Source organism: Palaemon carinicauda, chromosome 13, assembly GCF_036898095.1.
Source record: "Palaemon carinicauda isolate YSFRI2023 chromosome 13, ASM3689809v2, whole genome shotgun sequence".
NCBI lineage: Eukaryota > Metazoa > Arthropoda > Malacostraca > Decapoda > Palaemonidae > Palaemon > Palaemon carinicauda.
Window position 1 is genome coordinate 39,208,778 of NC_090737.1, and position 26,804 is coordinate 39,235,581.

Below are 26,804 nucleotides of genomic sequence, written 5' to 3' on the forward strand. Positions count from 1 at the left end.
GTTAACTTCTGAACCCGTTGAGATAGTGCTGGGTTTGGTACAAGAGCCAGCCTCAGTTTCCTCACTAGAGGAAACCCGTTGCTCTTGGGCTATTTGGGAGTCACTAGAGCTGTCGTTCCTTGTAAGAATCTCAGCCTGTTGAGGACCTTCAGCAAGAGATTGGATGGAAGGAACAGAAAATTCCGGATCCATCCGTTCCAAACCAGGGACATGGCATCCGTTATCTCCTTTAGAGGGTCCTCGTATGGGGCTACATATCGAGGTAGTTTCTTGATGACACTCGTCACGAAGAGGTCGTTCTGCAGTTCCAGGACTTGTTCCTAGATGGAAGAGAATGGGCCTGCGTCTGTGAAACATTCTGTCTCTATCGGCTTGAGCCTGAGTAGAGCATCCGCTGTCACATTGCGGATCACTTATAAATGAACTGCCAATAGGTGGATTATATGGGACGATCTCGAGCCTTGTCGGTTCGGACATCTCACTATCACTTCGTTGACCACGATCAGCCTAATGAGGGCTGATCTGCGTGGGTAGAGTTTTCCCTACATCAAAAGGACTGCCATGGCTTCCAAAATGTTGATGAGAAGGGCCTTGAATAGAGATGACCAGTCCCTCAGACTTTCCTTTGCTGGGAGTGAAATCCCCATTCCTCCGTCGAGGCATCCATGTGGATGATCATCGATGGTAAAGGCGGTTGCAATGGCACGGTCCTCATTAGGCTCTTGGCCTTCAACCATGGGTTGAGAAGTGATCAAAGTAAGGCCGATATCGGTCATTTTAGATCTCTTCGAGCGTTTGGTGCGTATATTCTCCAGACTCCTGACGCATCTTTCAGCTGTGCTCTTAGCACTGGGTCTGTCACTGCTGCGAACTGGATAGAGTTCAGTACTCTTCCCTGTTAGCGTCTTGAAATACCTGTTGGATTACCGTAGTCTCTTGACCGACCCTGCGATCCCCTTCTTCTTCCCTAAGAGAAAGGAAAGACAATGTGACCTCAGGTTCCAATGGTTTTCCAGCCATTGAAACCTTTGAGCTGGAAAGAGTCGAGACTTCTTGAAGTTGATTTTGCATCCCAGATGTTCCAGGAACTGGATTACTTCTATGGATGCTTGCAGACCAGCCGCTTCGGGTGCTGCCCGCACCAGCCAGTCGTCCAGGTACTCTGTTACCTGAACAGTTCCTAGGCGTGGTTGTTGCACGACTGCGTCTGCCAATTTCTTGAAGATATTTGGGACTATGTTTAGTCCGAAGAGTATGGCTCTTAGAACATACTTTATCTTCTGTAATTTGAATCCTAGGTAGGAGGAGAGGGGGCAACTGACTAGAAGATGCCAATAGGCATTTGTTAGGTCAATCAAAACTGTGAACGCCCCTTTTTGTAATAGGGTCCTTATGTGTAGAAGGATCAACATCCTGAACTTGCTGAGTGGCGACAAGTCCAGAATAACTCTGAGTTTTCTTGAGTCCTTCTTGGGAACACAAAACAGCCTTCCCTGGAATTTGATGGACTTCGCTTTCCTTATAACCTGTATGCTCAGGAGCTATAGGTTATACTCTTCTAATACGGGGTTGAAGTGTTGGAAGAGTTGAGGAAATGATAGTGGAGACACGTTTAGTTTCCATCCTAGTCCAATCTTGATTAGGCCTTGGGCCCAAGGATCGAAGGTCCAACGATCCTGAAATTGTTGGAGCCTCCCTCCTACCGGAAGCGTCTCCTTGCTTCAATTGATCGGAGGGTCTACCTCCTCGACCGCCTACCTGGGGCACCGCGGTCATAGAAACTGTGGGATGTTGTTGAGCAGACTGAGGAAAAAGTCTAGACTTCTTCGTCTTCCTTTTAGGTAGGGGACCCACATCCGGGGAAGACTTTCTCTTTGAAGAGATGCCCCATTTCTGGAGAAGGTTCCTATTTTTCGTGGTGGCTTTCTCGACTACCTCTTTAACTACTTCATTTGGAAAGAGGTCTTTACCCCAGATGTTGGAAGATATCAGCTTCCTGAGTTCATGTTCCATTGTTGCAGCAGCGAACACGAACTCTCTACAGGCTCTCCTAGCCTTCATAAAAGCATATAGGTCTTTAACTAAGGTGGCCATATGCATTTTGGCCAGGACCATGAGCATGTCTGGGGTACTTCGTTGGGCTGCACACATCTCTATGCAGTTTTGTAGGGATAAAGAGGCCGCAAGTCTCTCCTTTGTCTCTTGTTCCTTGCACAAGAGAAACTCAGAAAGTTTAGGGAGATTCTCACTAAACTATCGTCCAGCGATGCCCGCGTCCAGTTTCCTTACTGAGAAGGTTAGGTGGACTTCCTTCCATTCCTTCTCCTGCATGGGAATAGCTAGTGACAGAGGCCTGCACTCCTGAAGCGCAGGGCATGGTTTGCCTGCCTCCACTGCCTTGGCAACAGATTTAAATGCCTTCCACGTAAAGGGGAATGCTACTGAAGCAGGAGCAAGAAAGGTAGGGTGTTTCTTGCTCAAGGTAGACACTTTCGACACCGAGTAACCCGCCTTTCTCGGGCTACTTAACAAGAGAGCCTGTGCCTTATCGTGGTCGAAAACCATGACTTCCTTCGGTTCTGTCACTTTTCTGATGTTGGTTCATGCTTCAGTCGAATGAAGCAATCAAGAAAAGCGTTAAAGCTTGGCCAAAACTGGATTTCGTCTAAAGGGACAGCTCCCATCTTCTCTGAGATGTAGAGTTTGCCGTCCAAAATCGGCATAAGCTCCCCATACCTCCAAGGATTGGTTTTGGAGCATGTCGGGAGGTCTTGGTCTCTGGGTCATTTGAATGACCCTCGGAAGGCCATGAGTGGAGCTTCACAGAGCTCTCTCTTGAATATCGCTTCCTTTGTTTCGCCTCGTTTGCGAATGTTCTCCATTAGACCCATAAGATGGGCCAACGTCTGGCTCATTTTGTCTAATAGAGGGGTAGAAGGTGACGACGTTGAGGATAACGGCTCCAGGGCTGGCACAGACGGAAGGAATTCCGACACGACATCGTCGTCATCTTCCGGAGGTGCCTTCCTGCCCTCCGTCTCGATGGCAATCTGGACGCAGGGATGTGCCAGTCGTGCTTGGGGCACCACCATTTCACTACTCGCTTTCGGGAACAGTAATCTACGCATCCTATCGTTAGGTAGGTATGGTCCCGGAGAGTTCTTCTGGAACCCTTTTACCCATTTGCGTAGTTTTTTACATGTCGTATCCCTAGACTCCATTGACTTGGGGTCATCAAAACCTTCGGTCACTAAGGTCCGGCAGATATTGCAGACTTGGGGGTCCCAATATTGCAGGGATTCGGTAAAAATATTGCAGGGGGCATGAGACCTGCATGCTTTATCACCGTAAAAGTACTTACTCCTAAGATTGCAGAAGACTGCATCGCATTTCATCTGGGGTTCCTCCTGTAAAGAAAGGAAAACAAAATGAGTATACGATTGTTTATCTCACATGATAAACAAATATGCAATTAATCATATTTTAATTATTATAGCTAAGAATAGTAAGCTAGAAAGAGATAGGGAAAACCACATACTTGTGTATCCCCCCCAGCCAATTGCTGTAACCTCCTCCCAATATTAAAAATAAAGAGTTTCCTTTATCAGGGCAACTCAAAAGAAAAGGTTTCTAACCTCTAGGGATAGAAGAAGTGTACACTGCCACTGAACCTTCTAATTATTTAATATTGTGGGGTAAGAATTAACTGATTACTAACCAGAGTATTGAAGGAATTCTATTCTTTCAATATAGGTTCAGTCTCAGCAAAAGTCTGTATAAAGGTACACAAGATGTGTTAGAAATTAACTACTGTATAATACTACAGTTTTCTGTTTGCAGTATATACTATATTGCAAATATACTGGCTACTGTATAATTATATACTGCAGTACAGCCGGTGTGTTGCCGACATGGCTAGCACCTGGCGGCCCGGTCCAGACGACATGTCGCCGACTGGACTAGTAATAAAAAAGACACATACTTGTGGAACCCACTTAGACAATTGCTGTGACCTCCCCTTCCAATATTAACCAGAGACTTTCCTGATCAGGGAAGCTCAAAGATAAGGGTTCTAACCTTTAAGGATAGAAAGTGTACTACCACTGGCCCTTCTAAATCATTTAATATTGTACGGTAAATTTTAAAACTTACTTCTAACCAGAGTATTGAAGGAATTCTATTCTTTCAATATAGGATTGGTCTCAGCAAAAGACTGGGCTAGGATACACAAGATATGTTGGAAAATAACTACTGTATAATATATACAGTAGTTTTCTATCTGCAGAATATACTTCTACTGCAAATATACTGACTACTGTATAATCATATATTGTAATTCAGCCGGCATAGCTAGTCCCTGACGGCACAGTCCGGCCGGCATATGGCCGGCTGGCTAGTACCTGGCGGCACTGGTACAATCAGCATGCCGCCAACTGAATAAGTACCTGACGGTGCCAGAATGGCCGGCAGCAGGTTCGAACCTGGCGGCACTAGCTGATAGAGAGAGAGAAAGCATGGAGTGAAGGACTGCCTTATTACTATGTATGTTTACACTAAATAAGAATGTAAGTACTGTATATAAACTGCCTTCCTCCAGAAAGAAGGTTCAAATGGAAGGGGAGAATGCATCATTCAGGCTTCCATCCAACCACAAGGACCGTTGCCGGCATAGTCCGTCCGGCTGGCACATGGCCGGCTGGTTGCCAGGCGGCTGGACGGTAGTCCAAGGGAGGACTGAAGAACCTTGGTGACAGAAGGGTCTCCCACCGGCAGCCGTCATGGCAGGCACAACCTTCCCGGATCCTTGTCCATGAGGGAAAGCTGAGTGACTAAACAGCTGCTATGTAGGAGCCCGGCCAGCCCGCAACCCGCTGGCAAGCGGTGAGATTGCAGGACGACTGCCATAGTTAAAAGAAGGGTCTCCCACCGGCAGCCGTCATGGCCGGTACAACCTTCCCGGATCCTTGTCTATAAGGGAAAGCTGAGTGACTAAAGGGCTACTATGTAGGAGCCCGGCCGGTCCCGCAACCCGTCGGCAAGCAGTGAGATTGCAGGACGACGGCCATAGATAAAAGGACAGAGAGAGGCAGGGAAAAGGGTCCTGTATAAAGTGTAGAAGGCGGCGGCAATTTTGCCGCCCCCACTACACAAGGTAGAAACTCTTAGAGAAAACAGTCATGCCCTTAGTAGGTGTTGCTGCTTTGATAGCTTCCTTCTGCTTCAGGATCATTCCTATCGTAGGCAGATTTCGGCCATGCCAGCCTTGTATTTCTTGATTATTTCCATCTTCATCTCCATGGAAAGCATCATCCTCTTCTTTCCCTTGACATCAGTGACTTTCTTGGGACCCATGGCTAATGATGTAATGGAATATCACACACGATACAGTACAATTGTTACGAAAGCGAGATCACAAAACACTCTAAATCAATGCGTACGATACTGCTGCCGAAACGGACCTAGGAATGCCAATGCATAGATGCATGATAGGATACAGTTCAGTAGATGCTGACCAATAGGAGAGCAGGATCTCATGGTGGTAGCTAGTATCCGAATAGGGAGATAACCAATGGGAGCGTGGGAGGATGGCCGCAAGTCTACGGGCTGGCAGCAGGCAAATTTTAAAATCAGTCTCGGACGCGGTCGGGCTCTTGCACCGTACCCCTTTCGTTGTCCGAAATATTTTTCGTGATGCTAGTCGTAAAATTCTTTGCATCTCGTTTCGCAGAGTGAAAATTTTGTAAGCAGATTCTTTCGTATCGAGAGGTTTGACTGTAAATATATCATCATCCCCTCCTACACCTATTGCCTTTAAAGGCCTCAGTTAGATTTTGCCAGTCATATCTATCTTGAGCTTTCAAATCAACACCTCTCCAACTTCATGCTTCATAGTCCTCAGCCATGAAGGTCTGCCTCTCCCTACTCTTCTAGTGCCTTATGGAGCCCAGTTGAAAGTTTGATGAACTAATCTCACTTGGGGAGCTCAAAGAGCATGACCAAACCATCTGCATCGGCCCCTCAACATGATCTCATCCACATATAGCACTTGAGTAATCTCGCATTGTTTCATTTCTAACCCTGTCCTGCCATTCAACTCCCAAAATTCTTCTGAGGGCTTTGTTCTCAAATCTACAAAATCTGTTGGATATTGTTTCATTGTCATACCACGACTTATGTCCATATATAGCCTGAATTTTGTGTGTAATTTCAGGCGATTTGATTTCCAAATTTTATTTAACCTAGCCATTGTCTGATTTGCTTTTTTCAATCTTTAATTAAACTCTAATTCTAAAGACCTTGTATTAGAGATCATAGTTCCTAAATATTCAAATGATTCTACCTCATTAATCCTTTCTCCCTCTAATGTTATTTCATCTTCCATTGCACATTCCATTCATCATCATCTCTGTCTTTCTTCTATTTATCTTGAGTCCAACCTCCTGAGATATTTCATGCATCCTTGTAAGCAAGCATTACAAATCATGTGGTGTTCTGCTAATAAGGACAGCATCATCAGCATACTCTAGGTCAGTTAATTTCCTATAACCAAATCTAGTCAAATCCTTCTTCACCATCTCCAACTGTTCTATGCATTACAAAAACCATGAGGATAAATAACATAGGTGACAACACATTCCCTTGGAGTATTCCACTGTTCACTGGAAATTCATTTGATAGGACTCCACTAACATTAACTTTGCACTTATTATGCTCATGAACAGACTTAATCATAGGTTTGTCAGCCTCATCTGCTTTATTATCTAAATATTCACTCCAGTCATTTTTGGCTTTTCTTTTGACTTCACTATCAATACTGGAATACTTAGCATGCTCTACCTTGTAATTTTCATTACTTCCTCGAAAACTTTCAACAATCAATTTCTGTATTTGTCTCCTTTTTATAGTATCCCAAATATCCATGGCTTCCTCCTTGTAACTACATGTCCCAAAACTTCCCTACCAACTGACTGATATATGTTCTTAATATCACACCATTCTTCGTTAATTGTCTGCTCTTCTTCCCCTAAAGTCAATAAGACTGCAAATTAACTCGTACATTCAATTGAAATATATATATATATATATATATATGTATATATATATATAGAGAGAGAGAGAGAGAGAGAGAGAGAGAGAGAGAGAGAGAGAGAGAGAGAGAGAGAGAGAGAGAGAGAGAGAGAGAGAGAGAGATTATATATAAATATATATATATATATAGTGGTACCTCTACATACGAATTTAATCCGTTCCACAACCGACTTCGGATGTAGAAAATGTTCGGATGTAGAAACGAATTTTCCCATAAGAATACATTGAAATAGGATTAATCCGTGGTTGAGCCCAAAAACCTATGATAACTCCTTAATAAATTACTACACATAATTACACATGGCAATATGCACTCTAAATTAGATAATGGACATGTAAAAAAGAATAATTATCAAGAAATAATAAATAAGAAACGGGTTTTTAGCGTCACTTTACCTTAGAAAGTCCAGCGCAGGTGTTGGTCTTGCTACGCAGAGAAGAGACGGATGGGCGGCGAGGAGGTAGAGAGGTTGACTACAATAAACGTACACTACCGTAACTTATTCTAACTTACACTAAGTGAACTTTAACCTAACTTAGCTCATTTATTTTTTTTATTTTTATATTTTATATTTATTTTTACATTTTCTTTTTTTCTTTTTGATGATTAATTTTAATCACTTTCACTCTCCACTTAAAATTGATTGAATTTTTTTCTCTTCAATCTTTGCCGTTTTCTTTGTTTCACTTTCTTTCGCTTCACTCTTTGCCGTTTTCTTTGAACCACTTCCTTCCTCTTCATCACGAGTTCGCTTCATAGTTTTTTTAAAGAAGCTATCGATAGAAAGTTGCTTGGTACAGCTTTTCAGAATGTTTCAAAAATAAGTTAGGGAAACATCATCAAACTGCGCAACTACACGACAAACCTGCAATTTCTTTGGATGGTATTTGTCGATGAAGTCGACCACGTCTTGATATTTTCCTAACACCTCTTTTATTTGCGCCGAACCTAACACATGTTCTACCTCCTCGATCCCTTCCTTGTCATCACTCATGTACTCAGACATAGCATAGAGATCCTTGAGCTCCTCTGTACTAAGTTCGTCGTGATGTTCTTTTGCAAGTTCACTCACACGGACGCCACGCTCATGCTTTTCAATAATTCCTTGCTTTACTGCTAAAGAAAACATTTCCTTATTCCTTTTCTCACCACCACCACTACCACTTCCGAAACTAAGCCTTTTAGGACCCATGATTTACGTAAAATACCGTAAAAGGATGAACGTAAAAAATTACGATTAAAACACAGTTAATAGCAGAACGCACAGGGCACAACCACACGAAGCCGACGAGAACAGAGGAATGTCCCAAGCCACGCTAATTGAGGGTCCCTCCGAGGTAGAAATGCTGCCTTCTATCGGCGGAAATAAAAAATACATCCGGCGCTATGAGTACCATCTACGTGCACGGGTATCGTTTACTTTGGGTATCGAAAAAAAATTCGGGTGTAGAGTAAGAACGTGTTCGAATTGTACTTCGCGTGTCGAAAAATTCGGATACAACCGGTGCAACGAAAATTGCTTACTTCGTGTCGAAATAAAATTTGGGTGTAGAGTCAAAAAATTGCTAGAATTTTACTTCGGATGTTGGAAAATTCGGATGTAGATACGTTCGTGTGTAGAGGTTCCACTGTATATATATATATATATATATATATATATATATATATATATATATATACTTCGGATGTTGGAAAATTCGGATGTAGATACGTTCGTGTGTAGAGGTTCCACTGTATATATATATATATATATATATATATATATATATATATATATATATATATATATATATAAATATATATATATATATATACCAAAGGCACTTCCCCCAATTTTGGGGGGTAGCCGACATCAACAAAAAACAAAACAAAAAAGGGGACCTCTACTCTCTACGTTCCTCCAGCCTAACCAGGGACTCAGCCGAGTTCAGCTGGTACTGCTAGGGTGCCACAGCCCAACCTCCCACATTTCCACCACAGATGAAGCTTCATACTGCTGAGTCCCCTACTGCTGCTACCTCTGCGGTCATCTAAGGCCCCAGAGGAAGCAGCAGGGCCTACTGGAACTGCGTCACAATCGCTCGCCATTCATTCCTATTTCTAGCACGCTCTCTTGCCTCTCTCACATCTATCCTCCTATCACCCAGAGCTTTCTTCACACCATCCATCCACCCAAACCTTGGCCTTCCTCTTGTACTTCTCCCATCAACTCTTGCATTCATCACCTTCTTTAGCAGACAGCCATTTTCCATTCTCTCAACATGGCCAAACCACCTCAACACATTCATATCCACTCTAGCCGCTAACTCATTTCTTACACCCGTTCTCACCCTCACCACTTCGTTCCTAACCCTATCTACTCGAGATACACCAGCCATACTCCTCAGACACTTCATCTCAAACACATTCAATTTCTGTCTCTGCGTCACTTTCATTCCCCACAACTCCGATCCATACATCACAGTTGGTACAATCACTTTCTCATATAGAACTCTCTTAACATTCATGCCCAACCCTCTATTTTTTACTACTGTAATTTTTGAGTAAATATGTTATTTTCATTATAAAATAAATTTTTGAGCATACTTACCGGGTGGTTATATATATAGCTTACGTCTCTGATGTCACGCCAGAAAATCCTATGAAGGGCGAAAAGATTTAGTGTCGTCTTCTTCAGATAATTCCTCAAAAGGTTTGACAGGAGAAAGGAGAACATCAACTTCTTCCTCTGATAAGGTCCCTTGACGCTCTGTGAGACGCTCGCGGTCCACGCAATCAGAGCTAAGGAGTTCTGGATCTTGCTCGACGTCATGTCTGGGCGCTCACTGCTCGACCTCTCGCCTTGTTGGACGCTCAACGTCCTGGATCAGAGGACGCTCGACTTCACAACTAGAAGGACGCTCAACGTCCCGCTTAGCTAAAGAAGGACGCTCGACGCCTCGCTCTGGAGGACGCTCGGCATCGCGTCTTGCTGCCCGCTTGAAAGCACTTCCTGTAGGATGCTCACTATCACTCCTAGTAGGATGTTCGGCACCTAGCTTTGAAGGACGCTCGACTTCCTGGAAGGCTAGACGTTCAACGTCGCGTGTTGTACGACGTTTAACGTCACGTTCATCAGGACGCTACACCCTGTCGAACGCTCAACGCGTCTAGATACTTGCCGATCGTCTACAAGTCTCTCACGACTTGCCGCCTTGAGCCGCTTGGCGTCCAGAGCGGAAGCTTCCGTAGCTTGGTAGCTTTGCAGAAAGGATGAAAGCTTTTGCTGCATCTCTTGCAACATATTAAGATTTGGGTCTACTAGCGAAACAGGTGACGAAACGTCAATCCCAGGCTCGCTCTCTACACCGCTCAAAGACCGCTTAGAGCATCCAGAGGGCAAGAGCCAATCTGAAGGAAGCGGAGGAGCATGAACCGAGGTCATGCCCGGTTCAGACAACTGCCCAACAACTGGACAATTCTTTACAGAATCTAACGTCCTAGCACGACGCTTGGAAGGCGAGCTCTCTTCGGAGGAAGGAAAGCGTTCCGGGCTGCTCCAATGGCTACAGCCTGGACCTTGCGATGTCCTGGAAGAACGCTGGTTGCCATTATCAAACTTCCTCTTAAGAAGTCTGGACGCTTGACGCCAGCCTCTTTTAGGAACATCGTCATCCGAGGATGAATAAAAAACCTTCTCACCTTTCCTATGGTGAGGGCAAAGATCCTGGGAAACGTCAACAGGAACGCTCGAGGGGACGTCTGCTCGGGAGCTAAAGCCTCTCGTTTCCTTTCGTCTTTTGACATTCCTTCTCCCAGGGGTTTGGGAGCTTGGAAGAGGTCTAGGACTACGAGAACGACAGCACTTCTCACACTTTCACTTTTAAGCTGCTTAACGTCGGACATTAATTGAGTCCTATCTGCAGCGATAGACTCAACCTTTGCGCCCAATGCCTGAATAGCCAACATCATGTCTTTAAGTGTAGGCTCATTAGCGGTACTCGTAGTGGGATCAGGAACTACCACTACAGGGGAAGGAATAGGTTCAGTGACATGGGAAGAGGAAAAATCTCTAGAAGAGCGAGAAGAACTACGCCTCAACTTATCTCTTTCTAACCTTCGCGTATAGCGATCAAATTCTAGCCACTCATGCTCAGATAATAGAAGGCATTCATCACACCTATCATCCAGCTCACAAACCTTACCTCTACATTTAACACAGAGCGAATGCGGATCAATGGAGGCCTTTGCCAAACGGGTCTTACACCCACTCACACACACTCTTAAAGTTATAGGGGGGTGGCCATTTTGAAAAATTGTTAGAGAGATCAAAACAAGCAAGGGTCAAAATATCAATATCCAAACATAAATCAAGAGTATCCAATAGAAAATCCAATCAAGCGAGTCAAAAACCAAATTATTGTACTTCACCAAAGGGACAGCAATAATATCAGGAAAAAAGCGAGGAGAATATCCAACAATGTTGCCCCTATCGGCGGCAGAGAAGATATAAGGGAACAGGGGATGGTTCCAAGGTACCTCGCTAGGGCTCACTGGTGGTACACCTGGTTATCCAATCGGCGATTGGCGCAAGTTTTGAATTTTCTGCCGTGACGTCAGAGACGTAAGCTATATACAGTATATATAAAACCACCAGGTAAGACTTATATTTAAAATATACTTTGTAAAAAATAAGCATGCGACAATTCAATCTCTCAATGTCACCAATAAAAACTAAAAAAAGACATAAGAGGTAACTCAATCTTTGGTAACCTCCACCCATTTGCTTCTACCTCTAATATCATAGGCCAAAATTAAATTAGGATATATGGCTATCATAAGGCAACAAAATATGACAGCAAAGTTAATGAAAGCAAAGAAACTGAGAAAAAAACAGTAAATCTTCTTTTAATCAAAATCTCTGTCATAAATAACAACATTTATTTACAATATTTCTCCTGATAAATAAGTAAAGTACTTATGGGAATTAAAATCTTGTCGAAAACCATATATTACACATCACTGTTTGAATAATATACTATGAAGGAGATTTATAGCACTATAAAAGTCAAAACAAAGAACTCCTTTGCAAAACATAACAATGAAACAATAAAAGAAAATGTGTACACATCACTTTTCAAAGGTAAAAACTGTACAGTAAAACAGAATATAAAATTTCTAAAGTCGACTAGATCTAGTATCCCCGAGTGCATAAAAACAGCAGCTGCTGTCAAACCGTTAGGTAGGAAAATACCTTTTGTGTATACTGTATTACATTTCAGCAGTTATTATTTTTTTTTTTTGTCTTGACATCGCATTTAATATCATTCAAAGCTGTGTTTGAAGCTCAGAAAGTAAAGAAATTCTGTCGTCATATAAAGAACCACCATACATATGTGCTGTAACCAGTTAAGATATTAAGTCACAGCAGAAATCATCCTACTTACCTAACTCCCGAGATAGACTGCGAGACATTCTTCTCCCTTCCAAGTGAGACTGATTAATTTCTTTAGCTGGGGACGGCGTAGCATTAGGCAACGTCCCCGTCTCACTTGTCTTTCTTGGTGCGGGCTCGTCAAAATTTAGGGTGACCTTTTTCTCGGAAAGTGGCTTAAGAGGGGCTGGCACATGCGAAGTTTGGTGCACTGGAGAAGTGAGTTCTTCGACCTTTGGTACCCCTTCTGAATTTTCTTCCTCGTTATGCTTACGTACAAGCACTTTGCCACGCCTTCCAGAGTGACAATTGAGCAGATGTCCCAAAAGCCTTTCTCTCTCTGCGTCTCCATGTAAACAATAGGGGCACTGGTGGGCATGCATCTGATGCTCTCGCATATGCTGAAAAATATAATTAGGTTTTTGTATTATTCAGAAAAGCTGAAATATCTATAAAAGGCATAACAATATTATCGCTACAAAGTTACCTAACAAGGTTACAATGTTAAATTTCTTGACACACAAAGGGTTTGTAGAAAACTTATCAAAAATGTGAAAATTAGAGCAAGTTAGATTAATAAAGATCTAATGTTAAGTGGGATTAGATCATAGGAAACTGACATTAACAAAAGGGTAGAAAGCAATGCCAGTGGGATATAAAGAATACACAAAGGAGCCTTTGGTTCTATAGTATGCAATGCAATACACAAAGTACTGGTAAGTGGGTGTCTATTGGTGTCTACATGAATATGTGTAGTATTCACTATGAAAATTTCAGATAAGTAACAAACTGAATGAAAAAAAGGTCATAATCACAAATACAAAATTTCATTACTAAAATACTCACATCAATCAAGGGGATCACATGGAGATGTTTGTGACAATAATTACAGCTTAAGATGACAAACAGTCCATGAGTTTGCTGGACATGAGTTTTGAAGGCTTCAGAGTCAACAGTGCGATATTGGCATGCCTCTGCAAAAGATTAAATGAAGATACTTTACTTGGGAAATCTTTATCCAACATATAGCTTTAACTTACAATATTCCAGACAAGTGAGTGGAAGTAACTGAGCCGATGGATCCCTAATTCTCAAAAGGTTAATTACCTTACTATTCATAAGTCAGTAATGCTGTGGGTAGCTCAAAAAATTCACCAGATCTTTACTTGCTTTGACAGGGATTTACTTATCTAAGTCATTGGTCAAATTAACCTACTTTCTTTTATTCCAACAATATTTACTTTCCTTCTCCCGTGGAGTAAGTGGAAGGCCATGCCTTAACACGTTCAATATACTGTACTGTAGCCTACAGCAGTATTGTTAGTTGAAGAAGTTTCTTTACCTTTGAATAGCAGTTAGCAAAGGTTATCTTAGGTACTTTCTTCTTGTTTACGTGGGAGTACAAAGCTGACTTTGCTTCAGGTAGCATATCTTTTCCAACAAATCTTTCCTGTTCTTTTTATTACTATTATTCAGTGGTGGTATTTCACTACAAAACCAAGAGTGAATAGAGTACTTTTCTTTCAAGAATAGTTCCCCTTCCTTCAATTGCATAGAAATTAACCATCTAGCTTAAGGATTTATAGAATGGATCTTTTTCCCAACTGTCTTTTCCAGAGTTTCAATAATTCTTACAACGCCCAAGTGTAATATTTAAATTTTCTTATTTAGTATTTAGTATATAGTATTTTTTTTTCTTGCATTTATAATTTGCTAGCCATTTTTGTGACTGATTGATGGGCATTTATGTGCAGTGTGTGACACATTTAAAACTTTGCTATACATCCCTATATACTGTATAATTTTTCTGTGTAATATACATACTCTACAGATAACAGAGCTACCCATTAAAGTGTTGCTATTGTTTAGTGAAGGCCACTGTCTTTCACCAGTGGTCTCCTCATATTGAAGTACCTTGTTCTCAGCTTTATGACAGTATGTAACATCAAGTTAATGTCAAGTCTACATGTAAAACTGAATGTGTCATTTTCATCACAAACACTTTTGTATTACCATCATTTCTAAAATTATGAGGATGTACTGTACATTTTGTTACAAAACAATAATCTTTGGTGGGAAGTATTTTCGCAAATATATTCCAACTTACCATAACTACATCTGTAAGGTCTCACAAACTGGTCAATAGGAGGACTTGGTGGATATCCTGTCCTTATAGTTCCCACTTTGATATACCGAGGTTCGTCATATGGATGAAAATTTTTCTGGAAAGCAGTCATAGATTAGTTAACACCAGTTTCAAAGGAAATTGGGGAAAAAAATGTGTAAAAATCAATATTTCAATACTGTTCAAAATTTATACGGTTTTGGTTACATTTCAAGCACCAGGTTTTGAAAAGAAAAATTGGAAATGAGAGCTGCTGTCTGGACTTAAATAAGCCGCCAATAAGTTGATATCTCTTCTTACCAGATGTCAAATTGCCAATATGCTACTGTGACCGTACTCAACATTCTGTTGAAATTTCTATAAATTTTGAGTGCACTAGATTATGGGCAGGTTGGATCAGGGAAGAGTATTTATAGTACTATATATAAACAATGGGTGTGATACAATAAATTTCAATCTATGAAAAAGTGGTATTTTCATTTCAAAATAAATTTTTAAATATACTTACCTGGTAGTTACATACATATATAGCTTTATCCCGCCGATTCGTCGCGCGCACGGCAGAAATTCAAAATTCGCGGCAATCTCCGATAGGTGGCCAGGTGATCATACCTGTGCTCCCTCTATCCAGGTACCTGTAACCATTCCCATTTGTCCTCAGAAAATCCATGCCCCTGTTTTCAGAGGGGAGGAGGGAGGGACCTTTTATATATGTAACTACCAGGTAAGTATATTTAAAAATTTATTTTAAAATTAAAATATCACAAATTTCAAGTAATTTGTATTTTTCCTAACAGTACTTACCTCGAACTACTTTCCTAGGAGTATCTGGGATTCTCTTCCCAACCGACCAGAATTTTGTGTAGTTTCCCCTATCTCCGTTTTCTATAGTGGGTCCCTCTGTGGCGGATGGATACTTGCCCTGAGGCGACCCGGGTCAGCGAGAACGTGGGGCTAGGTCTCGGTCACCAGTAAGCTTTTGATAATTATGGTATCGAACTCCTGTAAGACACTCGGGGAAGGATGGGCGGGCAATAACCCGAAAGTAGTTCGAGGTAAGTATTGTTAGGAAAAATACAAGTTACTTAAAATTTGTGATTTGTTCCAACACGGATTACTTACCTCGAACTACTTTCTTAGGAGACTTATACTTTAGGAGGTGGGGGTAGTCTTACAGACCAAGAGACCTGCTGGATATTAAAGATTGAACCTAGACAGGAGGCTAGGTTCTTCTGACCACCAAACGGGATATGAGTCTTGGGGAGGACTACGCAAAAAACTATTTAGTGTCTAAGTAACTCACCTCTGTAAAGATCTCCGGACATGGGCGTCTTCAATGAACGATTCTCACATGGGAGGAGTAAGGGGAAAGGGAATGGAGGGGAAGCTCCTGTTGGAGCGCAGAAATGACCGGACCAATGGAAAAGGAGTCCAGAGACTTCCTAGTACAGTCCTTCAGGTAGTAGGCCGTAAACGTGGACTGCCTGGACCCCGTACCCGCCTTCAGGATCTGACCCACCGCCATGTTCTTCTCGAAGGCTAGTGATGTGCTCAGGCCCCTAATATCACGAGGGCGCGGCTTACCCGGCACCGAGGATCCGTCACTGTCATAGGCTCTCTTTATGACTTGCCGTAACCAGAAAGAGATGGTGTTCCTGGACACTGCCTTCTTTACCGGGCCCGAGGAGACAAACAGACTCTTAATCCCAGGGCGAAGTCTGGCTGTACTTTCCAGGTATTTCCTAACTGCCCTGACCGGGCATAGCAACAAATCCCTTGGGTTGTCTGATCGCGGAATTGCTGGAACTGAGAAGCCCTCAAACCTAGGGTCCCAGGAGGCGGGGTTGTGTGTCTTGGCCACGAAATCTGGCAAGACCTTGAAACTCAAATCCTTCCACCCATTCGAGTGCGAAACCTCATACGACAGCCCATGGAGTTCGCTAACTCGTTTAGCATAGGCCAGGGCGAGGAGGAAGATAGTCTTGAGGGTGAGGTCTTTGTCAAGGATGTCCCCGAGGGGCTGGAAGGGTGGCCCAGACAGGGTCTTAAGGACTCTGGCAACGTCCCACTGCGGCACCCTAGAGGAACGAGGAGAACATGATTGCTCGAAGCTCTTGATGAGCAACGAGATCTGCCGGGAAGCTCCTAGCCAAAGCAGCTCGGACACCTTTGATGGCCGGGATAGACATGCCTAAGTCGTCTCTCAGATGGACTAGGAAATCCGCTAGCTTATGAATTGAGGCCTCCAGCGGCCTAAGATTCTGAGAGGCACACCATTTCGTGAAAGTAGCCCATTTAGCTTGATAAACCGAGAATGAGGACCATCTCAGATAACCCGACATCCTCGTGGTGGTCTTAGACGAGTATCGCTCCTTCCTCATGAGCCGCTCGATAACCTCCACGCGTGTAGGCGGAGGGACCGAGGGTTTCCGTGAAACTTTTGGAAGTGGGGCTGACGGAGGAGGTCTTCTCTGTCCGGAAGAGTCCAGGGCGGAAGGACCGCTAGTTCCTTTAGGTCTGCGAACCACTCCCTCTCCGGCCACCAGGGCGCTACCAAAGTCATCCGCAGGTTCTTCGCTCGTCTCACTCTGTTGAAGACCTGCCTGAAGGTGCCGAAGATAGGGAAAGCATACACGTCGAGGTTCTCCCACGAGTGTTGAAAGGCGTCCTCGAACGCTGCTGCTGGGTCTGGCACTGGAGAACAGAACACGGGGAGCTGTGCGTTGAGTTTTGTGGCGAAGAGGTCCATCACCGGCGAGCCCCATCTCAGGATGACCGTCTGAGCCACTTCTGGGTGTAGGGACCACTCCGACCCTACTACTTGGCCCATACTGCTGAGGCCGTCGGCTAGGACGTTCCTCTTCCCTGGAATGAACCTGGCTGTGATCTCGATGTGCTCCTTAGCGGCCCATTCCAGGATCTTTGCCGTGAAACTGCACAACTCCTTCGACTTTAGCCCCCCTTGCTTTTTCACATAGGCTACCACCGTGGTGTTGTCGCACATTAACGCCACCGTGTTCCCTAGGAGAAGGTGGAGGAATTCTACGCACACCCTCTGAACCACCATCAGTTCCAGGACGTTTATGTGCAAGTTCTTTTCTTCCGGGGACCACTTTCCTTTTGCTGATTCGTCGAGAAGATGGGCTCCCCATCCCTCCTTCGATGCGTCCGTGAAGAGCAGCACCTCCGGAGGATCGATCGCGAAAGGCATTCCCTTGAGGGTGTTCGTCCTGTCGCGCCACCATTTCAGGGTTTCCTTCGTCTCCGTGGACACTGAGACTAACTTGTGCGAGAGTCCCCCTGGGACCAGAGTTTTTTTAGGTTCCACTGAACCGCCCTTAGCTTGAGTCACCCCCGGGGGACTAACTTCTCTAACGACACCAGGTGGCCCACTAACCTCTGCCAGTCTTTGGCTTTCCTTGGAAGGTTTGATAGGAAGGGGAGAATTACTCGGTCCAGATTTTCTAACCTCTCTGAGGAGGGGACGGCCCTCCCCAACTTGGTGTCTAGAACCATCCCCGGGTAGGTCATCCTGGTGGAGGGTATCAGTTGTGACTTTTCTAGGTTGATGGTGATACCCAAGTCCTTGCAGAACTGTAGAAGCTTCGCACCTTGCTCCTTCAGTGCTTCCTCTGAGGCTGAAAGCAACAACCAGTCGTCTAGGTACCGGATCAGGCAGATGCCCTGTTTGTGAGCCCAGACTGACAGTTGTGAAGACCATCGTGAAGACCTGAGGAGCTGTCGACAGCCCGATGCATAGGGTACTGAACTGCAACGACTGGGCACCCTACTTTACCCTTAAGAACTTCCTGCTGGAGGGGTGGACAGGGATCTGAAAATACGCGTCCTTGAGGTCCAGGGACATCATGAAGTCTCCCTCCCTCAAGGCTGCCATCATCGACTTCGGGGTGTCCATCTTGAAGTCGGTCTTGCATAAGAACTTGTTGAGGGCCGAAAGATCTATGACCGGCCTCCAACCCCCTGTTGCCTTCTCCACCAGGAAGAGCCTGCTGTAGAACCCAGGGGCGGGGTTCTTGACTAGTTCTAATGCACCTTTGGCGAGCATGGCCGACACTACCTCCTGTAAAGCCGCCTTCTTCAAGGGGTCCTTGGGAGCCAACCACTCAGCCTGTCTAATATCTAACTTTCATGGTAGTTACTTATATATAGCTGATTGACACCATTGGTGGTAGGTTAGAAAACCGCAACACCGTCGGGAATTCGTATAATTATTAATCGCTACAAATTAGCTGTACCAATAATCTGGTTCATACCTGATAAGGAAGCTGGCTTCATAGTTTTCAGGCCTCATTTGCCTGCATTCCTTGAGAGACCTAGCGATCTAACCAGGGGGCTTTAGAAAGTCTCTGTGGGGCTGTCACACGGTTCTCAACCTTAACATGACTAGACCACCACCCTTGCTATCCTGGCATAGTCATGGACAAAGAGCTGACCACCTGACCCACTAACACACTAAAATCATTGCCTGCATTCCTTGAGAGACCCAGCGATCCACCCAGGGGGCTGTAAAAAGTCTCTGTGGGGCTGTCACACGGTCCTTGACCTTAACATGACTAGACCACCACCCTTGCTATCCTGGCATAGCCATGACACACTCCATAAAACCTAACTAAGACTTGCATCTCAGGCCATGGAAGGGTTGCAGCAACTTTCACAGACAACCTGTGAGAACAAGTTCAAGAAAAGGCAAAGGTATAAACAAGGTTGTAGGTTAGAGGCAGTAGTACCTTCTCCAACTATGGCGCCGGAGGCAACGTACGGACACAGGGAACATCAATCTGCGAAGATTGATTTGCTTCGCCAGAATGTCGCTTCCAAAATCACTTTCATTGACTTGTGTCTATAAGCCATCGAAGTTGCCACAGCTCTTACTTCGTCTGCTTTGACTTTGAGGATTGGGAAGCTTTTCTCGTCACAGTTCTGGTGACCTTCCCTTATTAAATCCTTGATAAGGAACGCCAGTGCATTCTTTGACAAGGGTAATGAAGGTTTCTTTACCGAGCACCAGAGGTTGTCTGCCTGTCGTCTCATGTTTTTGGTCCTCTGCAAATAAAATTTTAGGGCCCTCACTGGACAAAGGCCTCTGTCCTTTTCCTGTCCTACTAAATGAGTTAACCCGGGTATGGTAAAGGATCTGGGCCATGGCTGAGAAGGATTCTCGTTCTTGGCGAAAAAACCTAGTTGCAGCGAGCAGACTGCATTCTCTCCATTGAAGCCTACATTTTTGCTCAAGGCTTGCAATTCTCCTATCCTCTTGGCTGTTGCCAACGCAACCAGGAATAGGGTCTTCTTGGTGAGATCCTTCCAAGAAGCCTTGTCGAGAGGTTCAAACCTGCTCGAGGTTAAAAACATCACGACTTCATCCAAATTCCAAGAGGGGGTTGGGTTGTCCTTCCTCTTAACTGTCGCAAAGGACCTTATGAGGTCCGAGAGATCCTTGTCTCCCGACACGTCAATATCTCTGTGACGGAAGCCGAAAGCTAGCATGCTGCGGTATCCCTTGATGGTTGATACTGCTAGTTTCTCTTGGGTTCTTAAGTGTAACAGAAAATCTGCCAGTTGAGTTAGAGAGGTACTGGAAGAGGAAATGTTGTGAACTCTGCACCATTCCCTGAACACGTCCCAATTTGACTGGTACACCTTGATTGTGGACGCCCTCCTCGCTCCCGCGTTTGCTCTTACAGCTTCCCTCGAAAAGCCCTTCGCTCTTGCCAGTTTTTCCGATAGTCGAAAGGCAGGTAGATTGAGAGCGAGGAGATTTTGATGGTATCTCTCTATATGTGGCTGTCTGAGTAAATCGTTCCGACAAGGTAACGATCTGGGGGTGTCTACTAGTCACTCCATCACTTCTGTGATCCAGGGTCTCATGGGCCAAAACGGAGCTATCATGGTCAAACGGGCGGTGTTCGACTCCCTGAACTTCTACATGACTGTCTTGGATCCTGAATGGGGGGAAAGGCGTAAGTGTCTAGTCCTTCCCACTCCATGAGGAAGGCGTCCACTGTCACTGCTTCTTGGTCTGGGACTGGAGAGCAGTAAACAGGTAACCTCTTGTTCTCTGCGTCGCAAAGAGGTCTATTGACGGTTCTTCCCACAGATTCCAAAGCCTGCTGCACAACTCGTGATGTAGGGTCCATTCTGTCGTGGGAACCTGTCTTCCTCTGCTGAGAAGATCTGCTCTGACAATCTTCTCTCCCTCTAAGCAGCGGGTTATCAGAGGTATATTGTTCGCTTTTGCCCACAGCAGGAGATCTTTGCTGCCTCGTAAAGTGAATCCGAACGAGTGCCTCCCTGTTACCTGATGTAGGTCAACGCTGTGTGTTGTCTGCGTTGACCTGTACTAACTTGTTTTGGACCTCCTCCTGGAAGTGTATTAGCGTTAGATGAATGGCCACCAGTTCCTTCACGTTCATGTGCCATTTCTTCTGATGGTCTTCCCATAGACCCGAGATCTCGCCCTTCTGATGAAGTTCGAAGCCTTCTAGTAGCTTGTTGGGGTCATCCCACCAACTCAACTGATTCCTGATTCCCATAGGGATCGGAATCCACGTCTCTAGGTCTTGGTCTCTTGTCCAATAACTTGACAGATGGAACTGAAGTGGACGTAGATGTAGTCACTTGTAGATCCTCCAGACACTTTTCTTGCAACCTGGCTCTGATTAGCCAGTCGTCCAGGTACATCGATATTCATACCCCTTCCAGATGTAACCAGAGAGCCACGTTCAATACCACTTGTGTGAAAATGTAAGGGGCCGTGCTTAGTCCAAAACAAAGTGCTCTGAACTGAAAAGTTGTTGCGTGATGTACAAATTTCAGCTATTTCCTGTAGTTCAGGTGAATTGGGACGTGAAAGTACGCGTCCTGCAGATCTATCGACATCATCCAGTCTCCTTGTCTGGTGCCTGCTAGGACTGACGCAGATGTCTCCATAGCAAACTTGACTTTGCTCACGTACTTGTTCAGTGGAATTACGACCAGAACGGGTCTCCAATCCCCCGAGTTCTTGGGTACCAGAAATAGTCTGTTGTAAAATCCCTCTAACGAGGAGTCCTCTACCACTTCTAATGCTGCTTCTGACAGCATCTGGTTTATCTGCTCTTGAAGAGCTGCTGCTTTGCTCCCCGAGTATGTAGCTGTCAACTCTAATGGCTCTGGCGAAAGAGGGGGCTTCCTTAGGAAGGGGATTTGTATCCTTCCTTTAGTACTTCGACTGTCCAATCGTCCGCTACCCTTTGGCTCCACTCTTGCCAGTAGTGGGATAATCTGGCTCCCACTTGTGTCTGGAGGTTGTTGAGTTCACTTTATGGGTTTCGGTTGCTGTTTGGGGTTTTACGAGGTTGCCCTCCAGCAGCCATTCACTGGCTTCCTCTCGAAAGGGCTCTCCCACGAAAGGGCTGACACGTGGGAGGAGCTTCCCTCTCCTTCCTGGCTAAAAAGTTTGCCGGAAGAACTTTCCTTGCAGTCCTTGTAATCAGATCTTGCGTTGCTTGTGCGCAAGAGCTGCTGCTAATTCCTTCACTAGCTCTGAAGGGAAGAGGTATTTGGACAAGATAGCATAGAAGACCACTGCTCTCTGAGCGAGAGTCACTCCTGACGACAGTAAAGAAACAGCTTAGCTCTCTTCTTAATAATACCTGCTGTGAAAAGGGCTGAGAGTTCAACTGTCCCGTCCCTCACAGCTTTATCGAGACAGGCAAAAAGGTGCATTCGCATCTCGCTCTTCTCGTCCGTAACATCTGCGAGGTCTCCGAGAGTCCAGTCCATCAAGCTGAAGACTTCAATTGTCCTGAAGACGTCTTTCAGCAAGTGGTCATTTTCCGATGTGGACTACATAACTTTAGTCTTAGACATGTCTGTTCTATGCGAGGCGTCTATGAGTCTGGAGAAGTCCCCTTGGGAAGAGGCAGGAACTCCCAAGCCGAGAGCCTCCCCAGTCTCGTACCACACGCTAGATCTAGAAGCCAATCTCGTTGGGGGGAAGGAAAAGGTTGTCCTTCCCTGTTCCTTTTTCTTCAAAATCCAGTCACAACGTAGAAAAAGCCCTCTTCACCGATCTGGCTAAAACTGTCTTCTTGAAGGAGGAAGACTTCTGGGGTCTACCCTTCACAAACTGCGAGTGCGGGCTCCGAGGAACCGCCTGCTGAAAATCATTCGGAAATAAGTCTGCCAATACCGCAAGTAATCTTTACAGATCCGCCTCATGAAGAGTTTCTTGCGTCTCCTCCTCTGAGATCTCTTCCAAAGGGTTGGCGATTTCCGATGTTGAACGAATGGGGGGATCACAAGCCTCGTCCTGCTTGCGTTCGTCATGCATGCTGCGAGGGAGTGTCATGCTTGCGTGCGCCATGCATGCGTTCAGCATACTGCGAGGGAGCGTCACGATCCTAGTCACCTCCCGTCACGCGTCCAGCTTGCTACGAGGGAGTGTCTATGAACGCTGCAACTTGCGGCGAGTCCGCGTCTCGCTGTCCTAACTCCGGCCTAATCCTAACTTCTGGCGACAAGGAGTCAAATATCATGACGCCTGGTGTCACGTTGTTCCAATGCTAGACGCTCGGAACTATGACGTTCGCGATCTTAACGCTCGGAACTATGACGTTCGCGATCTTAACGCTCGGAACTATGACGTTCGCGATCTTAACGCTCGGAACTATGACGTTCGCGATCTTAACGCTCGGAACTATGACGTTCGCGATCTTAACGCTCGGAACTATGACGTTCGCGATCTTAACGCTCGGAACTATGACGTTCGCGATCTTAACGCTCGGAACTATGACGTTCGCGATCTTAACGCTCGGAACTATGACGTTCGCGATCTTAACGCTCGGAACTATGACGTTCGCGATCTTAACGCTCGGAACTATGACGTTCGCGATCTTAACGCTCGGAACTATGACGTTCGCGATCTTAACGCTCGGAACTATGACGTTCGCGATCTTAACGCTCGGAACTATGACGTTCGCGATCTCTACACTCGGTTCATGACGTCCGAGGCTCTTACTTCTCTAGCAGGAAGGGAAAAACGTAAGACGCCAGCCTCGTTTGTGAGCTGCGTCATCCGACGCCGAAGATAACACTTTTACCTTGCCTTTTCCATGGCGAGGGCGAGCATCCTGGGAAGCGTCAACAGGTACGCTCGAGGGAACGACTGCTCGGGGACTAATGCCTCTCGCCTCCCTTCGCCTGTCGACATTCCTTCTCCCAGGGGTTAGGGAGAATGACAGGACTGAGCAGCCGCACCCTCCACTGCACTGATATAAGCACTTTTAACTCTTTCACATCAGACCATAATTTAGACCTGCCCGCTGCGAGAGATTCTACTCTTTCGCCAAGGGCTAGAATAAGAATTCAATAGGCTATACGATTAATATTAGTATTCCCAACATCGAAATATTAAATAACGATACAAAGTATTGTGGAACTGTAACGATCGTCATGAGGACTACGTAGCGTAAGTTGACTGTACGTTAGTTTAATCTCTGATAATAGATCGATGATTAACTAAAGAAAGTATACTAATAGGACAAAAATTTACTTAAAAATAATATATTTCCCTTACATTATAAAAATTAAATACTAATGCTTTGTAAGTTAGTATTTTCTTCACATTCCTTGCAAGAAAAAGAAATGAATTTACATATTTGCAAGTCATTCTTCGTAGAGTTTACGTCACATGATTTGTGACGTCATAGTGCTGGTGGAATGATTTCCTTCCACCATCATGTCTTCAAGAGTAGGTTCGTTAGTTTTAACAGTAGGGGGAAAAATTCCTGAACCTATCCCTTTCAAGCTTACGAACATAGCGATCACATTCAAAAAGTACACACATGCCCTCTGCATTTCTACATACTATGTGGGGATCAAGAGCAGCTTTTGGAAGCCGGTCTTGCAACCCTTCACACAAAATCTAACAACAGAGGCCCTTCACACAAAATCTAACAACAGAGGCAGCCATCTTGAAAATCAAGAAAAACAAGTTAAAATAAACTGTCAAAGTCACACCAACAAAATCTATCTTATTCGTGTGAAAAAGAAAGGAAAATCCAATATCAGCGAAAGCCATCAACCAAAAAAAAAAAAAACAATGGGTACATCACCAATTTGTAGTTAAAGCAAACCTAAACAAAGTTGAGCGAATTTCCAACGTGTTGCTAGAACGACGGCAGGGAATTTCTGAGGACAAATGGGAATGGTTCCAGGTATCTGGATAGAGGGAGCACAGGTATGATCACCTGGCCATCTATCAGCGATTGCCGCGAATTTTGAATTTCTGCCGTGCACGCGATGAATCGGCGGGATAAAGCTATATATATATGTAACTACCAGGGAAGTTAGATATTTAAAATTGTTATTTTAATGAATCTTACCCAATACTGCAGTTATATTTATTACCAATTCAAACAGATGGAAGGTATACCCCAAGGTTTCTTAATACTGTAGTTATCAGAGAATTAAAGGACTGGATAATTTAGCCCTATAACTGATACAGTACTTCTGAATCATCTGATAAGATACTAAATTACTTAATTATTTTGTTTAAACTAGTCATTTATGGGCTTATAAAATCTTAAACTTATAAAAATAAAAAAACTAAGAATTACAAAAATAGTGAAAACAAATATACTGCAGATGTCTATCAAATTCATGGTTTTCCAGCTATCGCGGGGATTGGAACAGAACACCAGCAATAGCTGAGGGTTTAATGCATACGAAAAAGTAATAGTATTCATACCAGATGGACCCCCATGTAGATCTTGGTATATGCACGATAGAGGCAGTATTTACACTGGTATTCGCAATTACTATGTTCCGTTAAAACATGCTCTATGAGACCATCGGGGTCCTTCACCAGCATCAGACAGTAGCAGCACCTACAAGTTAAAAAGAAAAGAAATGAAAAGTACTTGTTAAATCTACATCATTACAATAAACGATATCGTACCACCTAATACCACATAGGTTCATTAGTAACCTGAGACTCTTGATTAGCAACAGTAAGTAAAATTGGACATGTTTTACCACAAACAGGCTGACATAAGTCTGTTTATTTAAGAAAAATCTCTATCAATATTGCTACAGTTCTTAAAATGTGTTTAAAGATCAGACAGGAATTCTTGGGTCGCAGATACCGCTTTGACGGAGATGAGTAATTGGTCCCTCCTGAGTTGTGTCTAACTTTACCCTCTTCTTAAGAGGTTTTCACATGTTCAATAACTTTTGCTTTACAATAGCCATTTTGAAGTACCTCCTCCCTTCAGCTTTGCTAGAGAAGCTTTGCCAGAGGAAGAGACCCCTCTTGGCAATTGGGAGACTCTTTGACTCATTGGAGGACTGTGTTATTGGTGGAATATTTGTAAGGATCTACAGGAGGACCTCATAGCCCATGTCACGAGTCCTTCCTCGAGTAGTTACTAGATTAGGCGTGTGATTTATTTAGTATCAAGAGGTCCTCTTAGCTTTTGAAAGAGACATGGATAGTAGAGCCTCAGTAGAAAGGACTCCCTCTTCTAAGAGAGGATTTAATCTTCTATTGGAGAGATTGTTTTCCAAGCTACTGATGGATATCTTCCTGTGAAGGGAAAACATGGATACCATGAGAGGATACAACCACCCAATAGGTGATCTGCTCTCACACTCCAAACTGGACCAGAGGCTGAGATGTTCAATAAGATCCGTATATCTCGGGAAGCAGTAACCATGGTACTGCCACCTCACCCAATGGCTTGCTTAATCTATGAAAGCTTTAATACTACCATATAATACATACTGTACATATACTAAGGCACTTCCCCCAATTTTGGGGGTTAGCCGACATCAACAATGAAACAAAAACAAAAAAGGGGACCTCTACTCTCTACGTTCCTCCCAGCCTGACAAGGGACTCAACCGAGTTCAGCTGGTACTGCTAGGGTGCCACAGCCCACCCTCCCCCGTTATCCACCACAGATGAAGCTTCGTAATGCAGAATCCCCTACTGCTGCTACCTCTGCGGTCATCTAAGGCATCGGAGGAAGCAGCAGGGCCTACCGAAACTGCGTCACAATCGCTGGCCATTCATTCCTATTTCTAGCACGCTCTCTTGCCTCTCTCACATCTATCCTATCACCCAGAGCTTCCTTCACTCCATCCATCCACCCAAACCTTGGCCTTCCTCT

At 44.4% G+C, this 26,804-nt stretch overlaps 1 protein-coding gene across 1 annotated transcript in view; it reads right to left on the reverse strand.

Annotated features, from left to right (window-relative positions):
• The window catches only part of LOC137652289 (uncharacterized), a 208,791-nt gene that overhangs the window by 55,500 nt on the left and 126,487 nt on the right, over positions 1 to 26,804 (reverse strand). Inside the window, 4 exon segments of the mRNA XM_068385592.1 lie at positions 12,517 to 12,904; positions 13,350 to 13,477; positions 14,611 to 14,725; positions 25,382 to 25,520. Coding sequence (XP_068241693.1) covers positions 12,517 to 12,904; positions 13,350 to 13,477; positions 14,611 to 14,725; positions 25,382 to 25,520 — 770 coding nt within the window.